Here is a 27,001-nt window from a genome sequence, read left to right as displayed (position 1 = left end):
CCCAGTGCCAGCTCTGCGGCGCGCTCCCTGTTCGAGGCTGTGAAGATGGTTTTCTCCGTGAGGCAGACGAGTGCTTTCTGCGTTGTGCAGCTCTTTTGTGTCATCAGCTTTGCAATCATGCCTGTCAAGCTGGCTCTATTTGTGGTCTCTACAGCTGCTCCTGAAAAGTACAGTGTGCAGCAGTAACAATTTTCCACAATTAATACTACTGCTTTATAAATTTACTCTTACAATTACCAAACACTCCCATCTCTCTCTTTTATAGAGAAGAAAACAACAAAAAGCTGTTCAAAGTCAGGCTTCTGGTTTTGCAAGTGTGACTTTGAACTTGCAATTACCTGAGGATGCAGTTTTGTTTCTACCTTAGCAGGAGACCGCCTCTGAAAAATGAGGTTGTCCACTGGTTCTTCCTAAACAAGAGCCGTGGTTCCTGCCCTAAGCACAAGTACCACAGGGCCCTTGTCAGGGAACAGTGGACCTGATGCCCAGGCCAGAGGGACTTGCTTGTATTCATTTGCCCTAGGCTGCTCCAAAATCAGAGCAGCTGTTTGTCATCCCTACCCTCTGCATGCATCTCCAGCATCGCGGCCTGCTTTAATAATCTTGGCCCTTTAGGAGAGGTTAACATGCAGGTGGAAGTTGTTAACGGAGTTAACGCTGGCATCACGGGGGGATGCGAGAGCCCTGCTGTGGTCCCTGGAATAGCGGACAAAGGCACTGCTGAGTCGATCCCAAGACGTCTGAGCAGCTTCTTGTCCCCTTTGGTGTCTGGAGGATTAGAAACGTATCCAGCTGCAGTAATGAAATGCCAAGCCTCGCATTAGTACGCAACTCAGTTAACAATAATACCACCGAAAGTATTGAGTATTTTTTAGAATTTAAGGATTTAAATCGGAGAGGGAGTAAACAGCATAGTGGCCAGCCAGTGTGGGGTGCCAGCTTTCCATGATCCAAAATACAACTGCTTGTTGCATTTGAAAATGCTTAGCAGCAGGGGATGGGGACTGCCGGCCAGGAAGGGTCGGAGGCACCAGCAAACGGTCCGTGTTTCAGATCTGCAGTTTAATCTTATTAAAGTCAGGCGGTTTTCATCCCTTGCAGAATCTGAAATCTTCAAGTTGTTTTCCTAAGAACAAAATAAAATGACGGCTGGAACGGCCTTTGAGAAGCCGTCAGCAGAACAGCCGGCTGCGACAGGGGCTGTAAGATGAGCCGGCAGCCCTGACCTTCGCTGAGCCTGCCGCGTCTCCCGCGGCGGGCGCGTGTGAGTAGCGTCGCACGTGCCGCCGCAGCCCCCCGCTCGCTGCCGCTTCTCCCAGCGCGCCCGAAGCCCTGGCGGGTGACACCCAGCAGTCGTCGCAGTTATTACAATAACCGCAGAAGTCGCAGATCTTACTGCCTTTACGGAAGGAAGCGGATCCCGAGAAGGGCTCTCCGGAGCGTTGCTGCCCGCGGCGGCCTCGGAAAGGTGCAGCGTGCCGGCGGCAGCGAGCCGAGCGGCTCGCGCGAGTCCCCGAGCGCCTGCCCTGGGCAGGCTGCGTGGTGCCGCCGCGGCCGGGGCAGCACCGGCGTGCGCGCGCCGCGCTGCCGCGGCCTCCTTCGCCCGCGGGCCGTCTGGCAGGGGAGGTGCCGGGCGCCGGGAGCGCGCAGGGCGAGGAGCCCCGGGGGCTGCTCTGCGCCGCCTCTCCCCGTGGACCCCGTCTTGCACCTGCCTCCGTCAGCGGGAAGCTTCCCTTGGAGTTCAGCGGCGGATCGAGGCCCCTTTTTCTCAGGCACGATAATAGCTCTCTGTGTTGTGTAGTGATTAAAATCCCACTGTTTAATGAGTTTAGTTGTAAAAGGAAATTGATTATAAGAAACCTTTATTTTACTACCTCCTTGAGTGATGCGTTAATCATTTTTTTATTCTCGCTGCTGTAAGCGTTGCTTGAAACAGGAAATCATAAATGCTAGTGTTGAAATTTGTATGTCCCAGTGCACCTGTATTCCAGCCCTCACCAGGATGTGCCGATGTGGCAAGCTATTTTATTGGCCCATTTCAGGCAGGTGTAATGGCTTTTAGCCTGGCTGCCGCAAGCCTGCCTGAGCTGGAAAGCCAAGCCTTGGAGCATGTTAGAAGTGTGAAATTGAGCTCTTTTAAGTATCTTTAATATGCAGCACTTATATTTTTACAGTTCCAGATGCTGCTCCCTCCAGTGTGTCGGTGGATACCGTGAATAGCACGCTGGTTAAAGTGTTCTGGTTTGGAATTCCGAGGGACAGAGTTCGCGGACACTTAAGAGGCTATAAGGTTGTGAATTTCTCTTTAAATAGTTGTATACACTTTTACAAACTATTAAATGAGTGCTGTCTGAATGATAGATCGCAGTCTCTCATTTCTGGGAAGATGAGAGAAATCAATATTCAAAACATAACTTGTTACAGAAATACCAATCTTATTAACAGGTCAGTTGGTGGAAAACAAGAAGTATGCTGGATGGAAAAAGACATCACCCAGAGAAACACTTCCTAACCTTTGTTGGAGACAGAAACTATGGAATGATTCCTGGTCTAGAGCCCTTTAGTGAATTCCGCTTAACCGTGTTGGCTTACAATGCAAAAGGAGATGGACCAGAAAGCTCTCCAGTTGTGTTTGAAACTCCAGAAGGAGGTAGGAAAGAACAGACATGTGGGATGGAGGCAATTAAATAGAAATCTTCCGTGTAACTAGGCAAGTTAATTTTGTAAAGTTAAAGTGATGGTAAAATCTTCTATATTCATAAAACTCTTCACTGGAAAAGACCCCAAAACTCTGATGTGCTGAAGAACTCTGTTAATTGCAGAAGGAATAGGGATAATTAGGCTGCATCTTTTTGGGAAATGTTTGGCATGTTGCTGAACGGGAACACAAACCACTAGCGGCATGATAAATAAAAATGCAGAACGCTAGGTACTGAGCTAGCCTGTATCTTAGTTTAGCCATTACCTGTAGAGATAGACCTCTGCAATACTCCCTTCTGTAAATTACTCCCTGTGTTTTCCAGTCCCTGAGCAACCACGATTTCTAAGGATATTAAACTTTGATAAGGACTCCGTCACTCTGTCGTGGGGACTTCCCAAGAAGGCAAATGGCCACCTTACTGGCTACCTTTTGCAATACCAGATAAGTATGTTCCTGTACTGCTTTGGTTTTGGGATTCAAAAAATTTATTAGTTAAAACTAACTATTTTAATTCATATGCGAAAGGTTACTTACAACAGGTGCTAATGGGAAAGGCTGTGTTTCAGAAATTCCTATAATAACCGGAGCATGAGAACGTGTTTCGGAAGTGTGATGTTAGCAGAGCCTGCTAGGGGGCAGGCCAAATTCATTTTCCAGAGCAAAGACCTTTTCGGTGTACTTTCCCAGCCTGGGTAAACTCACGATGCTGCCATGCTCTATTCTACATTTGATAGACTAATTAAATTATTTCAAATTTGCAAACGGTACCTAATGTAGTAGTTTAAACACACATAAACTGTAGGAGATTTTTACTGAAGTGAAACCCATTCAACGCAGAGTGATTTGTAATGAGAATAGTTTTGCCACATTTATTCAGATTTTCACATTATTTCATGACAGCAAGCACCTCCTTCCTGTTAAGTTCCTCAGAAGAAGTGAACTATCAGTGAGTCACGTTACTCAGTAATCACACTGAAAAACGCCCAAGCTGCAGGTACAGAGGTCCAGGGGTGTTTCCTTCGTGCCGTGAGGAGCTAGAGTAAAGATTCTGAGCGGGGAAACTGAGTCAGAGTGCAGTATTGATTCTAGTTTACCACAACAGCAAATGTGGAGTCTGATGGCAGTTCAGGATATTTTATATGTTCTCAGAGGGTGGAAGTGGCATACAGCGTGCGCTGTTTACAGCAAGGAATTCTTAGGCACTTTTGGCTCACCTCTGGTGTTAACAGAAGAGCAGAATACCTTTGCAGTCAGGGCCTAGAGGCTGGAGTAGAGGCCTTTGGCCTGTTTTAGGTGCTGGGGTGCAGAGAGTGGATCCATCTGCTGGGCAGTCTGGGATGGCAGCACATCCTTCTGCAGCCAGCGGCACCAGAACGGCCTGCCATCAGCTTGCTTGTGAAAGTCTGCAGATGTTTGGAAGCAGAGTAAAAATCATCTCATACATATTTAATATTCTAAGTGACCATATTTTTTTTTAGCTCCCACTCAATATGTACGTATCTGGGATTGGAGAGCTTTAGGTACAATAAAAGCTCAGCAAGTAGTTGGGTGATTGACGTAGACAAGACAAATCCCATCTAAGTACTCCACAGGCCAGTAAATACGCTTATTCAGACTTCCGCCCTTCCTGCTTACCGCCAAACGCCTCCCTTGCACCAGCGCTCCTGACGTTTCTGATGTCGGCAGCATTCAGCTGCTGGATGTGACTCAACTCTCTTTTATCTTTCAGTAAATGAAACGCATGAGATCGGCCCTCTGCACGACGTCAGCGTAGCAAACCACTCCACGCTCAGCTGGCGGCTCTCCAACCTCAGCTCCAGCACCAAGTACAAGTTCTATGTCAGGGCTTGTACAGCGAAAGGCTGTGGAAAGCCGGTCACAGAAGAAGGACTCACGATGGCTCAAGGGAGTAAGTTAATAGGCTATATGTTTTTATGCGGAGAAGCCTGAACAATAACGGAAAAATCTATTGAGAATATTCCAGGCTTCACATTTCCTCTGTAATTAGAGGAAATAAATCTGTTTTTCTCTGCATGAGAACAATCAATGAACTTTTAATGTAGCCATGCAGCACTTCAGAGAAGAAGAGCTTATCTGACTGTTTCATTTTGCTGTACAGTGCTGTGTTTCTATTCCCACTGATCAACTCTTTAAGCTGTACTAAGATCAGCGATTTGCATTTAGTTGTGAGCAGAAAATTGAATATCTAAATAGTCGGTCTTCAGTGATATTTTGAAACTAAATTCTGCCCTGGCATGAACATGGGAGACTCGCAACAACATTAGCAGCAGTTATTTGACATGGAAAATCCATATTAATGTAAAGTTGATCATAATGCATTTGATCCATTATTTTATTGTTATTTTATCAAAGACTGGAAGAGATCATTTGCAGACCACTTATACCATATTCTGAAACATGGATATTCAGTGATTTAAAGAAAAAGTACAAGCAAGATATTATTGCTCTTCTTTCTCATTCAGCTGAAATGAAATAAAATATATTGTGTTCAGCTAGTCTGGAAATTCGACAGTATGAAAGAACAAGTCCTTAGCTGTTAATCAGAAACCATTGCTATGGACTTACTCTGGGGGAGGAGAAAAAAACATGATTAGCAAGAGAGTCCTGGCTGATGAATCATTTTTAGCAATAACAGTCTGTAACAATGTTGATATAAAGTAGAAAAATGGTCCTTGTTGCATAATATGCTGTCAGACTTCCAAACTGCAGAATCTCTTCAGTTACGGAACACATAGGAAAGAAACAAATACTAATTTTTTTAAAAAAATAACACATCCCATGTGTAAAAATATCACATCCCAGTGCAGGATCCAGGCATTTATTTTCTCAACAAAAGCTGTTCTAGGTTTTTAGGGTTTTGTTTTTTTCCCCATCACTTTCTTGCAAAATTTTAGGCTATCTCAAGTGCTCCTCTGATCCATACCTGGTTATAAAAGGTAGCATCTTTCAGCATCTTTTTAAATGCATGCACAGCCTGAAAGAGGAATTTCCAGACTGGCCTCCATCTGTCCGACCTGGGAATGCCCAGAAGGGGAGTCACCAGCTTATCTCCCGTCCCTCCCGCTGCACTCTGCCGGCTTGTCGGTCTCACAAGCACAGGCTCATCTCCTCCTCAGTCTGCAGTGATTCCCCACTTCCATTTGCAGCCTGATAGACATTGTTTCCCGGAAATTACCCTGCCCAGGCTGCAGCAGTGTCTGCGAACCTGGGTTAGGGTTTCTGTCCGTGTTTCCACCCCAGTTGTGTGGCAAATCATTCCAGGGAAGCTCACGAGCTCACGAGTTCCCATGGCCCCACACGCAGTGTTATATTTTCTTCGTAGTTCTTACGGGCTCTCAACTCACCTTCCAAACTGCTGTACTGGCCAGCCCTTCCCCTTGCCCTTGTTGTTTGCCTGCAAGGTTTTCTACTAGCCCCCCTTTTCTCAAACCAGTTCTGCTTAGGCGTTTTGTTTTGGCCACATCATTCCCTTAGGGAGCATGTTGTATCATTAGACCATTTGGTGCCTCTTCGCTGACGCAAGTCAGTGCCTTCCCAAATGTCCTGTAGGCTGCAGGCAAAAGATCTTTCTCTTTTTTCAATCTAAAATCTGCAATTTCACTTGTATTAGTTACCTTCTCTGGTCCTCGTTGGGCAGCCAGAATAATATATTTTGGCCACTTGAAAGTCTATAGTGTAGTTGAATAAACTTAGCAGGTTTTAAGATACACATCCCTGCATGATACAATTAAAAGGATGATAAAGAGAGTGTTGACATTTTGCCCTTCTTTTCTGTCGAAAGACTTTGTTTCACAAATGGCGACGAGCGAAGGAAGCGCTGCAGAGCGCGTGTCGGCTGGAGTCGTACAGTCAGTCCGCACCGCGGGGCCTGTTCCGTGGCTGCTGCGCGCCCCTCGCGTGGGTCTCCTGGGTCTCCGGCCACCCTAAGTTAGGACCCTGCATCTGCCGCTGAGATGCCTTTAGAGTTTTGTGCCATTATTTGTTGGCTAAATTGTTCAGACATTTTTCAACTACATGTGCTAGGCAGAAAAAAAAATCACACTTTGCAGTGACCTTTTGGGGGGTTTTAAGCTGTGGCTTGGGAAGCAGGGCAATTGCTCGGAATTAAAACAATTTCTTTCCTTGAAAAAATGGAGTGATTTCAAAAGTCAAGGTTTGTCGTTTAAAATGACCCATCTAAATGACAGATTTAAAATGTGGTGCCCTCTGAAATGAAACTCCGTAACAGAGCACTCCGAGTTCCTTTGGGTTTTGATTCAGTGATTCTATATCCAGTATATTCCATTTTTAGTAATAAAAACATAGAGCTCTCTCTGTTCCGTTTAGGACTTTGAATAGCTTCTATTGCTGTAAAGTAGCTTTGCAGACTGTGCCATGGGTATTTCAGAATTTCAAAATACCTTTCCCGGAAAAGTGGAGATGTCTAGGCAGAAGCTATAGATTCATTCACATTTCATCAGTGATAGATTTGAACTGAATCACTTTCATTACTTTCATTTATTTGCAATTATCCCTGTTGGCACAGTCTGGAATTGGAGAGTAAAGTCAAATCTTTCTTTTATACATGATGTATGTATCACTGCTAAAAAAAAAAAAAAAAGTCTGAGTGGGAAAAACTGTTGTACCCTAAGTGCTCATTTTACAAGCCTGTAATTTCTGTGCAACCCGTTTGCTCGCAGAGAGTTTGCAGGGGTGTGACTGGCTGAGTTTAGCAAGCAAAGTTTCTCTCAATTAAATACATGTAACTCCCATACACATAAATGGGTAAATCTGACTCTCTCCCTCCTTTCTGCATGACTGCAGTATCTTCCTCAGCGAATGAACCATTCGGATTCACTTTTTTGTGAGGGGTAACACTTCCGTTTGGTTTACCAGCACTTTACCAAAAGGTCAATGAGTGGATATTGATAGGGAAAGAAAATCTCCTCCTCTCACTCCCCGGTGGGCGAGAGCAGCACTCGGCCGGCCGGGCCCGTCCTGCAGAGCCGGTGGCAGAGCTCACTGCACCTGATACCGCCTCCGTCGGCTGGTACTGTTTCTGCATGATCGCGTCCCAGAGGAAAACTACACTTGCACGTTTATCTCTAGGATTAAACCCACACCTGCTGGAATTAGAGAGATAGAAACAGGCCGTGCAAATGTAACAGCTTTTGTTACAGCATTCTTGTACGAGCTAAACCCCCAGCACTGCTAACTAACACAGAGTCACTGGAATAAAAGACTCATTTTCCATGCATCATCCTAAGTGTAACCGTAATAATTCAGATATGAAATACTGCCGTACAACCAGAGATCTTCCTGTGTTGTTGATAAAATGATGTGGACAGTCATTAACACCTGTGCCTCCTGAGCTATCTTATTTGTGGAAAAAAGCTTGTTTTTGTTTTTGCACAAAAGCAGAGAATAAGGCCCCTCATGGCTGGAAGGGTGACTCATGGTCACATGTACAATGAATCCTTTTGCTTGTACGTTATCATGGTACTTCTACAGTCACTGCAGCAAGTTACTGTTTAGTTATTTACCATAGAGTCCGAGTTAATCCTTTGGCTTTTTACCTGGACCATTATTTGCTTAGTGACATTGATTTAATGATACGAAGGGAAGTTGCTTAGTACTGCAAAATAAAGAATTTTTAAATTTTGAATATAAAGAAAATCCCTTACATTCTAAATTACAATATGAATGACTGAATCAAGGTTTCAAGACCAGCATTTTTATCTACAGTGAAGTGTTGCATATGAACCCTGCTGAAGAATTTATAAATTTGCTAATATTTGAATTTAACCATTCATTGTTGTCATTGTTAGATCTTGATAAGTAAATGTTGTGAATTTACCTTGATTTCATGCTGCAGAAGTAGGTATACTGTCTTTAGACAATGAGCCTTGTCTCTGACTTTTTGTTTTCAGGCATTATTTCTTGAACAACCTGTAGACTAATTAGTTTTCCCCTTGAAAATGTCTATTTCCCAATGATCACTAGCCCTCAGAAGTATAACGCAAAATAATGTTCTTACCTAAGTGAAAATAATCATTTAATGTAGTTCTTTTTAACTCAAAACTTCGTTTCATCTAGAGCTACCAGTGTATTTAGAGGATTACTAAATGTGCATTACACGTTGAGGAAGATTACTCTGTGTCCAGAAATTCAGACCTTAATGAAAAATTCATCTGGAGGAAGCCGTACGACAGCAGCTCTACTTTCCAAAGCAGCTGAAGAACAAATGTTCACCAGTTTCGTTGTGTTTCAGTGGCAGCTGCCACCTAACTCCTCTGGCCACCGGAAAACCTTAACCTGAGCGAGGTTCTCGTGAGACGAGGAGAGTAGCCATTTACAGCACAACGTACTGTTTTAGTTTTCTTTTGCCACAAGCGCAGTGAAAGAGGAAAAACACGGCGCGCGCGGCCGTGGTGACTGCCACGGGGTCTGCAGCAAGGCCCCGGCTCCTAGGAGGGAGGACAGCTCGGGTGGCCCTGGTCAGGAGAACCTGATGAGAAATAGTTGACTACTAACTCAATAGCCTCACCTATAAATTCCCCTTAAAAGATCTGACACGCGGCAGGCTTCATTATCTCCATAGCTTAAAATCTTCACAATTTAGCGTGAATTACCTCCCGCACTGTAAAAGCTCAGAAGATGAAGAAAAGTTATGGTGCATATTTATACCCTTTTAATAGCCAGTCAGTAGAGGAAAACTAATGAAAGTTCAACTTTCCGTTTATTGCAAGCAGATGTGTTTAGACAGGCATGGTTATAAATTAAGAGATTGCCCACAATTAGAATTTAGTTGTTAGACTACCAGCTTTTTTACATAAGGATATTTCCTAACAGATGTGCTGACTTTTGGAAGACCAGCACTCTTGCAATTCTTTGGGGGAATTTCATATATTTTTTTGCCTTTACACCATAAGCTTCTATAAAAAATAGGTGTTCTGTTTGTTCTCATAAATCTTGAAGCCCAGCAGGAATATTGTAAAATTGCAGTTCAGTGTTTAATGCTCATGCTAGTCCCATGATATGGCTGATAAATAGAGGGGGAAGATGAGAAGTGCTGGTGATATGCTTTTATTACTAATGCCTCTGCTCCACTATTGTAGATTAAAAACCTAACCCAACTGCTTTCAATTTTCTGAAGCTAATTTCTGCAGCTCACTGACCTTTCAGTATATTGAGCTTCTCCTTATCTGTATATCTTTGCTTTTATTTTTCAGGACTCTACATTGCTTTTTCTCTCCAACCACCAAAGTTTCCCCCAGTTAGCACTGCTTTTTCTTCTCTAGGTGCTGTGCTTGATTGCATGACACAGATCAGAAAGAAATCGCGTGGAAGGAAACCTCCTAATCACTTGTCTCTGGACACCCATACTGAGTTTTAAAGTCACCAAAAAAAAAAATCTGTTTAGTGTTCTGTGACAGCAAGTGTTTAACATCCCGGAGAGCCACTGGCAAATCATGAGTCCCAGGCAGATCAGATTAGCTTGTCGAGGCAAAACTCCCGTGGAAGTTCCTCCCTGATCCAGCCAGGCCCTTAAGCGTGATCAGTACCGTGGAGGGTCCCCTGGCAGGAAAGGGGTTATTTCTCAGCTGTGCCAGTTCCCCGTGTCTGCTTGTGCAAGGAGCTGAGCATTCAAAAACAAGCAACTGGCACAAGCTGGAAATAAATAGGTGAGACGTACAGGCTGGATAAGTTGGTTTAACCAAACGCACAGCAGACAGCGGCTGTGGGCCTGCCGTTGAGCTCAGGGTTAAGCGTTTTGCTTGCGAAGGATTCGGTGAACCGAGTAAGGCCTTTGTTGTGTGCAAATTGGAGTATATGATTATCGAGTCTGCTTGGCATGCGTAAGTGTTATATGGTACTTAATGCATAATGAGACTGAAGTTCACATTAAGTCTTGTTACTTTATGGATAGTGTTTCAATTAAATGCATTTTTCTGATGTCTTGATTTTAGAAAGTGTAATTAAAATATACCTGTGGTATCCTGTTGCTTGATTTGCAGTTTGATTAAAAATTATAGCTCAGTTTCACATACTTCATTTAGCAAAACCTACCAATAGATGGATTAATTTATGCTAATACACTGTGCTTCAGTATCAGCAGTATTTCAGCTGTATGTGTTCTCTCTGGTTCCCAGTGGTCTACTAATTTAAATGCTTATTGTAATATATGTATAGTTGCCTTGGAAAACGTATCATGTATTGCTTCTTTGATTGTGCCTGCATTGGTCTTAATCTTTTTTTTTTCTTTCCTTCAGCTGTCAACTAAGCCTTAATCTCTCAAAGCTTCTTGCCTTGCTTGTTCCTAGTTCCACTATTAATGAGCGTTGCTTTGCTGGGAGTGCTAGTTGGTCGAGCAGTTTTCAAATTATATGGTGTGCTTTAGCTTAGGAGACTTCATGAAGATGGCCAGATAAATCAGGCAAATTAGGCAACTGAACACAATTAAAGGGTCATATTTATTAATGCTATCTTCCACGAGTTGTTTCCTAACGTGGAAGGTAAGCGCACTCTTGCGCCATACCTATTGGTTAACCAAAGAAATTCCCATATGAACAAGCAGTTCTGAATTTGGTTATATGCACAGACTTCTCACGTTGTTCTTGGAGTGATTGCTGACATACGTAGATGTCCTTTTACTGTTATCCACAAATGCTATTTTTAAAAAGCATAATACTTGTATTTAATATTTAATTATTTAATGCAGACAGAAATTACAGCAGGAGTGCAAGTAAAAAGGCTCTAAAATTAGACATACTGGAATTTCCCTTCTACCTCCTAATCGAATATTAAACTCATCAGAAATATTTAAATATCTAAATATCCATTTAAGAGAAAACTTCAGCTGTATCTAAAACAGTGTTTTACGCGGGCATTGTGGAACTTAAAAGGACATGGAAACATCACTGTCAGCAGAGAAATGGGTATAAGTCCCAAAGTTAATTTTTTCCATGAGGCATACAAGAATTCGTTTCTAGATAACAAGCTGTCTGTTCTTCCCTGCTGAGTTCAGTTCAATGGGAGAAGCATCAAACCCCAGGTTATCTATACGAAGCAAACCCATTTTCAAGTTGTAATTTTTTTAAGCATGCATTAGTTAGAGCAGATCCATAATCCCCCATCGTTGTTAACTCTCGTTCTGGGAAATGTACAACAGCCTTCATAAATATCAGGGTTATTTCAGTCTGCTATGTATTTTACCTGATAGAATATTAAAAATCAAATAGAGGGAATGTTTTTTATTTTACTACCTGCTTTTAAAAATCAGATTATCTGATGACAAATGTTAAACAGATCATTGTGTGTCATATTTGTGTGTTATTTGGATTATTTTTAACTGTGCATGACACAGGCCTTTGTTCAATGAATAATATTAATCAATATGATTTGAATATGTACGTTTTGTAGGTAAAGGGATCGGCAAGATTTCAGAAGCAGTAAATCCCACCCAAAAGTTCCACCCCATTGAGGCACTTGAGCCTGGAACTGAATATACAGTTCGTCTAGTGACTAAGAATTGGGTTGATAACAATAGCATTTTTGAAGATGTAATTGAGACAAGGGGGAGAGGTGAGAAATGAAACCCTTCAAGGTGATAAAGATTTATTTTCAATGTAAATAAATGTTGAGGTTATATATTTTGATATGCACTGAAAGTGTAAACTTAAATATCAAAATCATAAAATACGAATTTGCTCTGTGATTTTTAAGTTGGCTCTTGCAACTGAATGCCATCGAGCATAAATGCATCCATGGTTCTCAGTTAGATCTTACACTTTACTTGATACACAGTAACCTGGAACAATTACAGACCTTTACAATACATAGTTTTACCTCCTATGTGATTTTGAAAGGGTAGATTTGTGATATAATCTGTGTTAAATGTGCTAGTCGAGTGGTTTGCATGTATCCGGTGTACTTTTAACTCTATTTCTTTTGAAAAACTGCTTTTGCATGAGAAGCTTAACAATTCTCTGTTCAGCTTTCCTAGTTGGCATTAATCCTTTGAGTCAAATACTCTTTCACCATTTCTCTTCCAAAACATCCGTATTTTGCCTTGTAGACAGTGCGTTCACCTTAGGTCTAAAAATGTCACCCTTGAATGTATTTCTGTCTTATATTTCTCTAAGTTGAGCACAATAAGTAGTGACAGCCTGATTCAATTAAAATTCAGAGAAGAAGATGTTAAGTACTCATTTTATGGAAAGGTGATGCCATTTTCATCTGGTTAATTTTCCTCTTTTTAATTCTCCCCCCCCCCTTTTTTTTTTTTGCAAAGCTTATGCTGGCATTTATGACGGAATTTCTACCCAGGGCTGGTTTATCGGACTGATGTGTGCCATCGCTTTGCTCACCTTGCTGCTGCTAACTGTTTGCTTTGTCAGAAGAAATAAAGGAGGGAAATATTCAGGTAAATGAATTTATTGTCATTTTGCTATGTTCACAAGTTAATAACAGGCATTCTTCACACTTTTATCTCTGGAGGCTGCAGAGCTGCAGGCAGAAACACGCAATTAGGATGTGTAGCTTTTGATAAATACCCACAGAGTGGTTTCTGATGAACACAGGCAAATCTCTGCTCCCTGGGTGAGGGAGTGCTGTGGGCTGGTAAGAGGTCTAGCTCAGGTCTTCGATACTACTTGCTCACTTTTGGCATTTAATCCACCATAGAGCCAAGGTCCTTAGCAGATGCACCGCTGAGCTTGTATGACGGGCCACTTGCATGCTCCCATTCCAAAAAATAATTGCCACGTGATGTAATAACTGACATATGCTTCCAACTATAGCAAAACTACATAACAGTAAGGTATTTTGCTAAAAGCATTTCTGTAATTTTCAAAGCAATGACTAAGGATTTAAATGTAAAACACTTGCTGGGTCTCTTAAAAATTAGGTATTGACAACAAGCTATCAATAAAAACATGCTATTTGAGTGCAGTAAAACATTTAATGAAAGCTGTTGTCTTCCAGGGCAAGTTGTAGGTAGTAAGAGGCAGCTTTCCCATTGCGCTTGCAGAAAGAAAAGTCCATGACGGAACATGGCATACAGATCTGTGCTTTATTTTATTTGTACAGTGAAAGAAAAAGAAGATTTGCATCCAGATCCTGAAGCTCAATCAATAAAAGATGAAATCTTTGGGGAATATAGGTAAATAGGACTTGCTTTAACAAGCGTTTTTGTTTGTTGGGTTTTTTTTTTTTTTTCATTTCTAGATATCATCACCGGTTTTCATTTAGGACATTTTATAGCATGCGAATAATGCTATCTTTTCATTTTCAAAGCAAACCTCACAGGAGTGGATGATAGTAGGAATATACCGGTATATCCAGTATGCTTAAATCCACCTAGGTGGGAATATAAGTAAATGTTGATGTATTAGTGGTTATTTTTCACATGCTTTTTATTTAGCATTGTATGAATAATGTAAATATATTTGATAATTTGGGGTCCTGTTCTAATGTCCACTGACGCCTTTTGTATGCCTTCAGTGGGTTTCTCAAACCCAGTCAGGCCCTCATCTTGAAATATGGGCGTTGTTCATTCTGGGGAAGAAAACAAGAGAAAGTTTAAAAAACAGAAAGAGATGGCAAAAAAAAAAAAAAAACTCACTGCAGAAGTTTCTGTGTGAGAGCTGAAATAATCACTTTGGCTTCTTTCAGATAAACAAAGTTTATAATATTTTGCAACTGTGGTGTGAAGTAAAATGCATCATTATATGAACCATACTGGAAAACTGATGTGGTCGGCCTTAAAGGCATAAAGTTTCTGGAGAAATCCCACTTACATACTACCTTATTTGTACTGGCATGGGTTTTTTTTCTGCATAATTTCATCTTTATTTAATTTTTAATGCTTTCTAATGGGACAAATATTTAGAAAGGTAAGAAAGTCCTGAGGTTAAATTTCACCCCACCACCCCAAATCCAAACTTGTCTTTTATATAAATAGAAAAGGCATGTGCTGAAAAGTAGTAAAAGTTCTTAATGCATTGATTACATGTTAGTGATTAGATATTGAAGAGGTAAACTTCAGGCATGTTTTTCCCTTTTTCCTCAGATAACATCATTGCCAAAGCTTTGCTACAGGACTGGTATTAACAAGGACTGTAATCAAATAATTACATGCCTAGTTTAGAAGCTTTATTTGGGGGTTATTTGAAGATTTTTAGTTGGCTTTCCCATTTCCTTTTGTGTGTTTTTTTTCCTTGATAGTTGGAAACATGTTTACAAAACACTGATATATCCTGATGCTTTCTCTTACCTTCAACTCCTTAAAGCCACAGAGAGGCTTTAAAAGTTTCATACGAGCAGGCTACAGAGCAGTACGTGATGCTGCAGCAGTGTGATCAGCTGTGAGCTGCTGACCACGGGCAGCTCTCATGTTGCATGAAATGGTGAAACGTCAGAGAGACGTCCAAGAGAGACCTATGACCATACCTAATAGATGGCCCTAAAGTAATCTAAAACATCCATGCGTAGCTCAGATAGGCTTCACAGGCATTTTTTATGGAGCAAGCTGATGCTCTGCAAAGCCTGGATCTGCAGGAGGCTGCAAATGGCCATGGGGTGCAACTGTTTTGCTTGCTTCTCTAGAATTAAGTAAAGGTCACCCGACTTCCATGTTCAGGCGTAAGCTCGGCTTCTTTGAGTCTTCTGCATTGACCCTAGGAGGAAGAGCTACTGAGTATACTTCATTTTGGTTACTGGTTGTCCGTTTCCTTTAAATTGCCAATGAACACATACTGCATATTGGCAGATACGGATACTCTGAAGTTTTACGATACCAATTCAGCCTTCTACTCCCCCCTCCCTTTTTTCCCCTTTATCAGAGAGAAACTCCATTAGTTACAGTAAGATCAGACACCAGGAGAACAGATGAAAAATGGAAAAAAAAAAACACACTTTGTTATTTCCCTAAAATCAAATAAATCCTCTCAAAGCAGAGAGGTATATAACCTACAGCTTATGCCTCATTCCACAACTGTACTTCAGTTCACCTACCCACTGCAAAAGGAAAATGCAATAAATGGGCCCTGAAAATTGCCCACTGCCTCGTGAAATGAAAATGCCTCTTTCTGTAAGGTACAAAAGACTTGACTGGAATGGATCCCTAAAATCCTTTTTAGCATTTACATCTTGCTTTTCTTCCCCCTTCGCTTTCTCTCTGTTCTACTTCACTCCATCTTTCCAAGGGCAAAAAGAGGAAAGAGACTAAACCAAAACACGGGAGTGTTTTCAGTAGGGTTTCCCTTTTTAACCAGTTTTGTTAAGCACAGACTGATGTACCTGTAAAATTCAGACAGCACATAGGTCAGCATAGATGAGCTGCGTGAGCTGCCCTGGGCCAAGCAGGACGCAAATGGTCAGGTCTGAATGTCCAACCCACGTAGAAAATGTCTCATTCGCTCTTCCCTGATCCTGGGTTCTCTTGTTTTAAAAGAGCCTTTTCTCTGCTTGCAATAAAAAAATGGATTTTTGGAAAGACATTTCTTTGTTTTGTAGTGACAGCGATGAAAAGCCGCTGAAAGGCAGCGTCCAGTCAATAAATGGGAACATTAAAGCCACCGAAAGTGCTGATAGTCTGGTAGATTATGGAGAAGGGGAACACGGGATGTTCAATGAAGATGGTTCATTTATTGGAGCTTATTCTGGATCTAAGGAAAAAGGATCGGTTGAAAGCACTGGGAGTTCTACAGCAACTTTTCCTCTCCATGCATAAAATCTTAGCAAGAATGTTTCACTTTTAATTGTGATATTTGCCCTGACTAGTACTCGACAGTTACCGTATGTGATTGGAAATAGGTTGCAGTTGAGTCAGCCAGGAACCCAACATCCAGGTGATACAAAAATAAGTCACTGCCACTAAAAGATGATTTTTGAGACTAATTGTCCTAATTGTTTAGGTGTTTTCTTCTAATGAAAACCAATCGAATCATTCCTTATTATATAAAATATGTCACTCAGTCTTACCAAAACACAATTTCTCAGTGTTACATATGTATAGTTACTTGCTACTCTGTGTGTTTTTTAGTTTTGGAATATGTTTCTCTGTAAAATATTTTCTTTTCTTGCGTGGCTGTTGTTGCTTTGTACATACTTTTATGCCCAGTATTTCCTCCATATATCAGGACCTCATCTTTGGAGAGGTCAGAACACAGTAAGAAAAACAAACGAAAACACAGGTTACTCTACAAAGTGACACAATGAATCCTTCTGAGGAAAACCATAATTTTAAATACTGAAGAAATATATTCTATGTATTATTTAATTTTTCGTAAAGAAAAAAATTCCTTTGCTTAAGATACTCTGAAATTGTTTTAGTGGTTACAGCTGACTGCAATTACTGTTACCTAGAGATGCAATTTTATATGTGGAAAATTTGCTCTCAAAAGATAAAGTTCAGATGATGTGGATGAATCTTCTGTCCAGTAGCTGGCACTATTTCCTTAAGTAAAGTAAGCTGCAGTAACTTTCCTGTGGCAAGGCAAAACAGGGTTCCCATCCAACCATCGTTAAAAAGAATTTTAATTTGATTTTCTGAATCTTTGCAAGCTGCATTTCTAAGCAAAAGGCTTTTTGCCTGTCTCATGTCTGTATATTTGTGTGCTAGCATACATTTCATGGAGATGTTGTACATATGCTATTAATATTGACACAATTTAAAATCAACCTTGTTTTATTTTGAAACGAGACATGATGCTAGAATGAGTCTGTATAGCTGTGTAGTAATAGAATTGCTTCTCAATATGAGCTTGAACCAGCAAAACTAGTTTTCAGAAGGAGGAGTTGTGTGTAAGCCAATCATACGAATCTCTTTTCTTTCTAATGTCACATGAAATAGATCTACCTGACTGTCAAGAGATCATTTGTTTTCAGCTATTCATTGTTAAATAAAAACAAAAGCAAAGAGGAAATATTATAAAATAGTTTCTTTTATATTTCTTTCACTGAATGCTGGTTTAAAGCCTCTCTGCTGCAGTTCTTTTCTTTGCCAGGTGTTCCCACCATGAACTCAGCAAAGCTGAGCACTCTAACCAGCACATTTTTTTGGTCTTTTAATATTTGGATCTCCCAAGTATCTGTAAAATCACTTGTATTTTGATATATATATGTTTGATCAGAGTATTAGTACTGCTTCATTTCTTCCACTTCAATTGTAATTTTTTTTTTACATTGTTGTGAGAAAACTAGTTACTGTAGGAAGAATAGATCCTAAGAGCCATTTATATCTGGGTAGTAATTAAGCAAACATCCTTCATGGTCTCCATTACTTCAGTGCAAGAAAGAGTGGAAGTAACAATTACTCGCGTGATTAAGAGCTTACAGATAACGCCTAGAATTAAGAGTGTGTTAGTTGCACATATAAATGCACTTTGTTACAAATAGGAAGGCCATGACTTGTAAGCATGTTTGTGCTTCTCACTAGAGTGGCTGAATTCTCAAAAGTGCTCGGTGATTTCTGAAAATAAGAAGTCCTTGGTGCTGGATGCTTCTGAATAGCTGTTCCTCTTCTGTATTTTCACTTGTACTGACCTTTTCTGTAGCTTCTATTTGGAAAAAGCAAATCCCCAACAAGCAAACCGCCAAGCCCCAGTGATGCTGTGTAGATGAGTACAAATCTGCCCTGAGTCAAAAATAGTCCCAGTCCATGTCAGTAACCCCTGTGATGTGAAGGATTTGACAGTCATTCGTTCTTTACTATATATAAAGTTTTATTTTCTGCGTTTCACTGAAGTTGAATGCCAAAAAAATCCAAAGTCATCTTCGTTTAAAAAAAAAGAAGCAAAGGAGTAAATTGGAGGGATGTGAAAATTGGCATCTTGTCACCAAAGAGAGGTTTTCCACCAGGATCGTTATCTGCTGACTCTTGCCTGCTGTAACCCGAAAGAGACAAAGACTAAGAACTGATCAGGCTTGTGCCAACCTGTGTTGCAAGCTTCAGCCTATTTTTAATGTCTTTCCTTTAGGAATCGTCTACCCCAGCGCATGCTACTGCAGCGTTGATTGCAGGCAAGTTTTATTTGTTTCCTCAGTTGTTTTCATTGAAATATTTTCTGTTTTAAATGGGATGTTTCTGCTGCCTGACACTTCTTAAATGTTAAAGCTAATTCCTTAATCTTACATCTCCGCCACACTGAGGACCTGTAATGATGAAAGGAGGGCAACTTTGGCTTTCTCTGGTAGTTGGAGAAATAAATCCTGAAACACCAGTTTCCCCAGACCAAAGTTGCAGCCCTCTCCCGCTTTTCGAGGGGTGATGGGTTTCGGGCTGCTTTTCTCCGTTCTTAGCGTGGCCCCAGCCGCTGCGGTGTTGCGCCCGGGGGGCAGCGAGAGCCAAGGAGCAAACTCCGGGCGGGCTGCCCCGAGGCGGCCGCAGCGCGGGCCTTCCGCTTCGGGCTCCTTCTCCCCGAAAACATCTGTGTTAAACAGGCGCAAATTTCAAATCGTGTTAGTGAGTGCCAAGATACGACGTAACGAATAAATCCCCCGTGCTGCCGCTTGCTCTGTTGCTGCTGAGAGATGTTTACGGCGCTCCCGTGATGTGCTACTCATCTGTGCCGGTATGAGCGCTTTTTCTATTAAAATTTTAATCCAGACCCTTAAATCTTGATGTTAGTGTTTCGTTATGCCTCAGGGCCTAAAAATCATACGGTGACAGAAAGATGTGCAGTGGAATTTTTACAGTGTGCACTGACTTTGAGGAATATGCCCAGTGAATATCAAACTAATGGCTAAAACTCCTCGGGACTCTTAACTCGCATGAGCCTTCTACTCTTTCTCACTCATTTCTTCTCCTTTTTTTGCATTGGGGTTGTATTTTAATTTGAAGGGTACCACTCATACAGCGTATCTTGGAAAGTGCAGGCCACTAACGCTTTTTAAGAGATTTGCTTTCAAAAGTAAGCTAACACCTTAAGCTTGCAGTTCCCAAAGCAGTTCGCTGTCGCTGGCAGGACATGGTCTGCATTTTGTTTCTAGGGCAGTGCGTTGCAGATGAGAGGCAATGTGGACATGTGGATTGAATTAAAATTATCAATACTAACTATACTGCAGCTTTGAAGTGGTCCCTTAATCAAATAACTATTTTTATGCTGTCTGGGAGCATTTATTAAATCTAGTTGATGGAAATCTGTAGTGATTTCGCTAATTAGTACCTGCTGTGGAGTTTCAGGCTGCATGGCTGGAGGAGGAAGGGCCCTATATAAACAGCAGCCGCGTGAGGGTGTGTGCTCTGCCCTACAAGATGTTTTAATGAACTAGTCTTAGTGCTTTCTGCTGCCAGTTTGATATCGCCAAGGGCGAGGCAATTGGAGCACTAATTCAAGTTGGTTATTTTTTTGCTTACTTTTGGCTGCAACACATTGCTACGTTTTGCTGCCAGCATGAGTGTGAGAGGAGAAATGACATTTTTGGAGCTGGTGTCTCCATGGCCCTGGGGGATGTGTGGACGAGCAGCTCCCAGGCACTGGTGAGCTCAGGCAGCCTCTCGCAGTGCAGGAGAGGTGCAGGTGTTGCTCGTACAGAAAGCTGTGAGCCTTTGGCTGTGCATAACAGGCAAATAAAATCATCTCTTTATTATAGGGGGAAAAAATCAGCATTATCATTAATTGATTCAGGTATGGATTGTAACCTCAGACCTAAGCGTTTAATTTCTATGTTAATTTATATATATATATATATATATATATATATATATATATAAAATATTGCACAGTAGAGGATTTGTAGGAATGGCCTCAGCTTCATCCTCGGGCAAAATCAGTGAACCCAGGCTTCAGAAATCGGCATTTTGGGGCCTCCAACGCTTGACGGGGCCCTCCAGGAGCTGGATGCCCCCATAGGGCTCCGTCTTCACAGCGGGCACAGCGAGAAACCAGATCAGAAAATGATTTTCCCCTCTGGACAAATACGTGCGTTTGTGTGTGCGTACACATGGGTAGGTATGTATAATAAATAACTTCTCTGTAACTCTGTTTTAAATGTATCTAACTATTGTATCATTTAACGATTCACGATACTGTTTTGTTGTGGTCTCACTGCACAAGTTTTAATGACGGCCGCTTCCATTGAACGGGTCCAATCCAGTGCGTGAGAGGTTTTAAGGCAAATATTCAGGCCAATATTCTTTGTGAGACAAAAACAAATACTAGCACAATCTTTCTGTACAATAAGTTTTTTTTTTTACAGTTATTGCTCACGTAGTTTTGTAAACTAATGTTAGAATGACATTCACTAATCCTTGTGCACTTCTGAAAGGAAATCTTGCCGTGATCTGTTTCCTAGCCATCATTTTGCAGATGAGTGCTTACTCTAGATTATTTTAAATACCTGTAAGAGTGGATGTACAAAAAAGGAAATTGTTCTTTGTGACAAGAAACTTTTGACTCATTTGACAAAGTATCAAGCCCTCAGCTGCATCTCTTAAAATGTTCAGTGTTTCAAAATAAAGCATATGAACCATGTTGGAGCATCAGTTCATGTTTACATTTCGGCTCTGTATTTCATGTAGACGTTTCAGTTATACTATCAAATGAGTGAGTTTTGTAATCTGCAGTAGCTTGTTGAGTTTTCCTGCAGGAAACGATATGTGGGTTTGAGCCAAAGCGTACTGTCTGTTTCAGTTATTGTTACTTTAAACGAGATACTTCGTAATTTCATGAGAAACGATCAAAGCAAACGTGTCACTGTTAAACTGTTACTTTTTGAGCTGAATGTTAGCGTGCGTTTATTAAAGTTTAGAGAAATGTGTTTGTACTGTAGTTGCTGTTTGTGTCATGCATATGTGCATGTACGGTTTTAAAAGATATTTTCATTTTACATGAAATTCAACTTTGCTAATAAAAGTTTGACTTGATGTAATCTTCAAAAGCCTTAGGTGTAATCAGCAAGTTTGGTGTTCTCTGATGCCGTGACTCCGTCGGGAGCTTGTTTTGCTTGCGGGTTTCCAGCCGCCTGGCATCGCGCCCGGCTCCAAGGCTGCCATCAGATGCCTTATTTCATAATATGCCTGGATCGAACTGCCATCGTCTATGTTAGCATGTGCAAACGCTACCTTAGCTTGTTACTCCTGGCTGTATGGGTTAACATGACAAGAGTGCTCAGGCACGTAGGACTCGCAGCAGCATGTGAGATGCCAGCAAAGCAGCGTTACCCAGGATTAAAATACCCTTAGCCTTGAGGTGGAGCCCAGCAGCGGGATGTGCCAGGCCTGGGCGAAGATGAAAACACCTGATCCAGGCACAAGTGCTAGGATACAGCTGTAAAGATTGCCAGGACTGAGTTCTACTTGTTTGCATTAAGGATCACCAGAGTAATAGTAATACTGAATTTAATATTCAGGCACCTAGAAACCTGGTAATACTTGCCCTTTTCTTCCTTTCCTTGAGGCAGGAAAACCCTACCCGTGTGAATTGCCTGGCATCTAACTATATAGATTTGTTATGTAGAAATCCAAGAAACGGTCTTTGTTTACCGAGAAAAACAGTAAAAGACTCAAAATATCTCTGTATTTCTCTTGCTATTGTCACTTTTTTTTTTTTTTTTTTTTTTTTTTTTTTTTTTTTTTTTTTGGTCCTAATACTTGGTGTTACTTGACTTCTTCAGCTGTTCTCTGCCTGCCTGCGGAGAAGGGGTAACCAGCCAGGCAAGCGGGAATCGCGCAGCGCGGATAGTTAAGCCCGTCCAACACCTTAAATAGCGAAGCTGCTGCTGCCGAGGACTCGTTAAAAGTCAGCAGAGAAATCCACGCCACGCAACACTGCTGCAAAATCGAGGCCGCGGGACAGGGGCCCGAGGCGGGGGGCAGCCCCCGAAGCCGTCGGCGCTGTCGGGAATTACCGACACGGTTTTTATCCCGGGCTCTGAGGGAAGAGGGTTTTTCCCTTTGATAAAAAGGGAAAAATGCTTCATTTCATTTCCTCTAACCTTTTTTTTTTTTTTTTTTTTTTTTTTTTTTTTTTTCCCCTGGAGGGTTTTCATTTTTCTCCAACACTTTTCTTGGAAAATTGTTACTTCGGACATCTTGGTGCGTGGCTCGCGTTTCTGGCCAGCTCGTTCTTGCCGCTGTCGCGGGTGGTGTCACGGCACCTCTGCCCAGCTGGTTTCCCTGGGTTTTCCAGGGCGTTTCTGCCCGCGGTCGGTGCCGACCCCCTCGGGGCAGGGCTCCTCGGCACAGCCGCCCCCCGGCCGGGGGCTCAGAGGGCGACGGGTCTCCAGCCCACCGCCCCTTCAGCCTTCAAAGCCCGGAGCTGAAACGTCTGAACGAGAAGCCCCCGTTCGACTGATTTTGTCAAACCTCGTGAAAACCAGGTGTTTCTCGGCCCTGTTATTTGCGAGTTTAAATTTGGCTCCATCTCTCCTTGCAGGCTCTTCTGAACGTTAAAACCTTCCCGCATCTGTAATTTAACTTGTTCGTTAAGAAACTTCAAACTCAGCTGCTTCATTTCCTCGGCCTGTTACCAGCTCCCAGTGTGTTTCGAGTTTCTGACAACACGTATCTGAATCTGTTTCTTCTTGTAATCAAGATAACTACCAAAAATTGATAGGCCTTGCTGGGGTTGAAATCACAGACTAGTTCTTGCCATAATTATCGGCAAGCGCGAGCTGTTACCGTCTCTGCTGTCGAACGTCAGCTGCTGACCTCCTACTCCAGGGACTGGGGACCGTCTTGGGTTGTGGGTTCAGTTAGCCTGAAAGCGTTACATCTTTAGTTTTCTTAAGGGATTTTTAGTTATCCAGGCAGTCAAAGGTGATACTAAAAGTCACCAAATACCTGCTACCTTTATCACTTTCTTGTATGGTATGGTACCCCCCAGGTGTCGTTTTAACCCGGGTGCAGCTGCAGGTACGCTGACGAGGTTTTCCCATTTCCTTTTTCCATTTGCGCCAGTTCCTGAGGGTGAGGGAATGGTGCTGCATCTGCCTGCCTGCGCGGTGTCCTTGCAAAAATTACCTGCCAGAAAGACAGAAACCAGCTTTTCAGCCATGGAACCACTTAAGAAAATGCATTTCTCTCCAGGTATATATATTTTTAGTGATGGTTGCTTTCCTTCCAGGTGAGGTCCCGCGTATTCCTCCGTCTGAGGCTTTCTAATGTGAGGGAGGCAGAGAGAAGGGCAAAAATGAGTGAAATAGCAGCCCCGCTTTCAGCTTTCTGCCCCAAAATGAGCTCAGGAGAGCAAGGCAAAATCCTTCCCTGTGTATAGCAGCTACCCGGGACACTCTTTTTTTGATTATTGTTGTTATTGTTTCTTTGCAACTATATTAAATCCAGCTCTACTTGACTTTAATGACAGTTGCGAAGAGTCTTTGCGGCGCGTCTTAGCGCCCGGGTCGGCCGCGCTCCGGCCGGGCGGCCGCTCTTGGCTCCCCGGCGCGCGCCGGCGTCATCGGGTGACTTTTCTTTTTCGCAATATTGAACGCTTGGCAAACGCTTGGCAAGCGAGCGCTTTCGCTGCAGGGGGGTTTAGGGCAGAAGAGGCCGGAAGCCCCGTGCGGCGGGGCGCGTTGAGCGGTCCGCTGCCCCGTCCCGTCCCGCCGCGGCCCTCCCGGGCCGGCGAAGCCCAGCGCTCCCGCGGCTGCTCCGGGGGTCCAGGAGGGCCGGCCGCGTCCCGGGGCGCCGAGCGTGCCCGTGCCCGTAGGCGCGAGCTCGTGCCGGTGAGCACGCGCGTGTGTTCGTCTCACGCGAGCGGTGGTGGGGGGTCTCTGCGGCTGGGGAACTCAGGGTCTCTCCCCCCGCAACGTCGCCCTTGGATCAGCGTTGCCGGATAGGAGTTTTGAGGGCTTGCTTATTTATTTATTTTTCTCCATACACAAAACGACAAGCTCAGCTGCTTCTCTGAGACTGCTCGTTTTCACCACATCAGGAACCTACTAATTCTTGATGAGAATTCAAGCATTAATCAATCCTCGACCGAACTGTCCCCCGAGGGAAAGCGGAGAACCCGGGCCAGATCCGCCTCGGATGCGGCCCCCGGACCGGCTCCACTCGGCTCCGGCTCCGCGCGCGTCCCGGGGACGGGAGCGGCGGTGGGAGGCAGCGGAGCGGCCGGGGGCAGCACGGGAGCACGGAGCTTCCTGCCCGCGGGATTTGGACGCCGGGGTTTTGCGCGTCAGGAACCAGCCGCTGAATCACTTGCTGTTGCAAAGTTTTTTACGCTGAAGCTTTTTTGCTCCCAGAGCCCTAGGGCCCTTCCCGCACATACACTGCGTGCGTGCAGGACGAGCCAAGGCCGGTGTTGAAACTGAGACTTCCTTGCGCTTTCGTTAAGTCTGGGAATACAGACAAATTTACATTTAGATTTATACAGCTGACCCACTTCCCTGCAACTGTATTTTGTAGAAAAAGGAAGTTTCCCAATGCAACTTGAGAGCTGTTTGGATGAATTTTACTTGACAGGTTCATGGCATTTATTTTATGACTCTCTTGCAATGAATAGAAATAATTTACTGTTGTGCTAAAGATTTGCCCTATTTTCATAGGGAGCCAAACTTCCTTAATTTTCATTTCTTTCTTTTTATGTATTTCTCACGAAAAGTAAAATGCAATGACTTCAATTTCAAGGTGAATTAGACATGGTATAAAATCTAAAGGGATGCATATGATGTATTTAATTCAAACTGCACTTTCACTGTCCGCTTGTACATCTCAGCTCACGAGGGTGCTTTTTTTTCCCCCTTTTTCCCCAGTAAGTTTACTATTGCTTCTTCTTCAGAAAAGCTTTTTTCTTTTGCGTGGAAGAGAGTCCAGGCAAACCGCCTGCACAGTGGCTGCGTTTCCAAGTCACAGCGTTTGCGCTTCGCTTTCGCAGCGTTTGCGCGCGGCAGCGTCGCGTGACGCACCGGGCTGGATTTGCCCGTGCAAGGCGAGCGCGATGGGCTCCGGCTAAAGGCTGCAGTCGAAGGTTGGTGCTCGGAGCGCGAGGGCGAGGTGGGTGAACGGGGACGAGGGCTTGCAGGGAACGCAGAGGGTGCAGCGTAGGAGTTGGGGGGGATCTTTCGGCTCTTTTGGAAGCGCCAGGCAGGCGGAAGGCAGCGGGAAATGTCCCTGCATCCCGCTGCGCTTCCCGGGAGCCAGGGATCGATCACGGAAGGAAAAGTTAGTGCTTGCTTGGGGCAAGGAAGGAGCTTCTTGATCGGTCTCTAACGATCCCTTCGGGGTCGCTACGGCACGAGAGGTCGTGGCTGGAAGTCAACCCGGAAAACTCGGGCTCGAGACGGCGCGTTGGGGGGCAAAACCGTCCCTGAACGACTCCACGAGCACGGTGGCGAGCGGGAGTGCGGCCAGCGCGGCCAGCGTGGAGCCCGTCGCCAGCACCTCTCCCGGAGGTCAGAAACGCTCCCATGCCCACGGACCTCGTGCGACGTGAAATGTAACTTACAGAAACGTTCCACGTTTTCCACATTTAATGTTTTTAAGTTATCCTCAGAAATGAATCATCTCCCTGCTCTTAAAACACCTGCTAAAAGCCCGCACCGTCCGCTGCCTTGTTATAATATTTTGTTTACCTTATGACTTTGTGAAAGACAGGAAATAAAGGTAGCAGCCGTAAGCACCAGAGCCAGCTGGAAGCCTGGAAGAGAGAGTTTTAGTCCTATTTTAAACATCGTGTCTGTGCTCTTTGCTTATATTTTCAGAGAGTTGTTTGTGATGATAAAGTATGCACAAAAGAGAGGTTTTAATATTCCTCTCTGGACAGTTTAGACTCATCAGATTACTCTTATTTCCTTCCAGAAAGATATAGATCTTCTCGTGTGTATTTTTTTGTGTATATACGTGCGGTGAAAGCTGCAAAAACCTGGTATTTCAAATTGCAAAACTAAATAAGACCCATTCAGGAAAATGATTTCCCAAGGGAGCAGAAACACCGCAGCTGAAGACGGGGCAAAGGAAAGGCCGCCGGGAGCGGCCGCCTCTCGCCACGGGGCAAGGTGGAGCTAGCCAAAAAAAGAAAAAGGGATCCTTTCCCGAGGACGAGGACGGGCCGGCAGGGTGGCCCCAACCCGCCGCGCTCGCTCTGTGCCTTTACTTCCTTTTAATCGCCTTTAATCGCTCCATTTCATTCCCTTCTGGCTATCGACCTGCTTTTGTCCTACTAACAAGTCCGTGTTACTGTCCGTAACCTCCTTCCAGACAGCACCTGCCCTGCTAGGAAATAGCATCAGTCTGAGGCAAAGACACAAACAGCTCCTGGTTTTCCGATCTTTGATTTCTTTGCTATACCCTTTCACCTCCAAATTAGCAGATTAAATGTTTTTCCCCTTTAGTTCCTTGCCGGATCCTCT

The 27,001-nt window shown here is 43.3% G+C and overlaps 1 protein-coding gene across 3 annotated transcripts in view; it reads left to right on the top strand.

Annotated features, from left to right (window-relative positions):
• The window catches only part of CHL1 (cell adhesion molecule L1 like), a 59,581-nt gene extending 42,894 nt beyond the window's left edge, over positions 1-16,687 (top strand). For 2 of the 3 annotated variants that reach the window (XM_062585964.1, XM_062585963.1), the window contains 8 exons: positions 2,175-2,290; positions 2,446-2,650; positions 3,024-3,146; positions 4,431-4,610; positions 12,125-12,286; positions 12,996-13,127; positions 13,793-13,865; positions 16,220-16,687. In XM_062585964.1, the coding sequence (XP_062441948.1) occupies positions 2,175-2,290; positions 2,446-2,650; positions 3,024-3,146; positions 4,431-4,610; positions 12,125-12,286; positions 12,996-13,127; positions 13,793-13,865; positions 16,220-16,436 (1,208 nt within the window). In that variant the 3' untranslated portion in view covers positions 16,437-16,687. The remainder of the gene's footprint in view (positions 1-2,174; positions 2,291-2,445; positions 2,651-3,023; positions 3,147-4,430; positions 4,611-12,124; positions 12,287-12,995; positions 13,128-13,792; positions 13,866-16,219) is intronic. The other variant, XM_062585965.1, reaches the window with a different exon arrangement.
• The last annotated feature ends 10,314 nt before the right edge of the window (positions 16,688-27,001 follow it).

The sequence above is a fragment of the Rhea pennata genome, chromosome 12 (genome assembly GCF_028389875.1).
Source record: "Rhea pennata isolate bPtePen1 chromosome 12, bPtePen1.pri, whole genome shotgun sequence".
Classification (NCBI taxonomy): Eukaryota; Metazoa; Chordata; class Aves; order Rheiformes; family Rheidae; genus Rhea; species Rhea pennata.
This window is presented reverse-complemented; position numbering and strand designations above follow the sequence as displayed.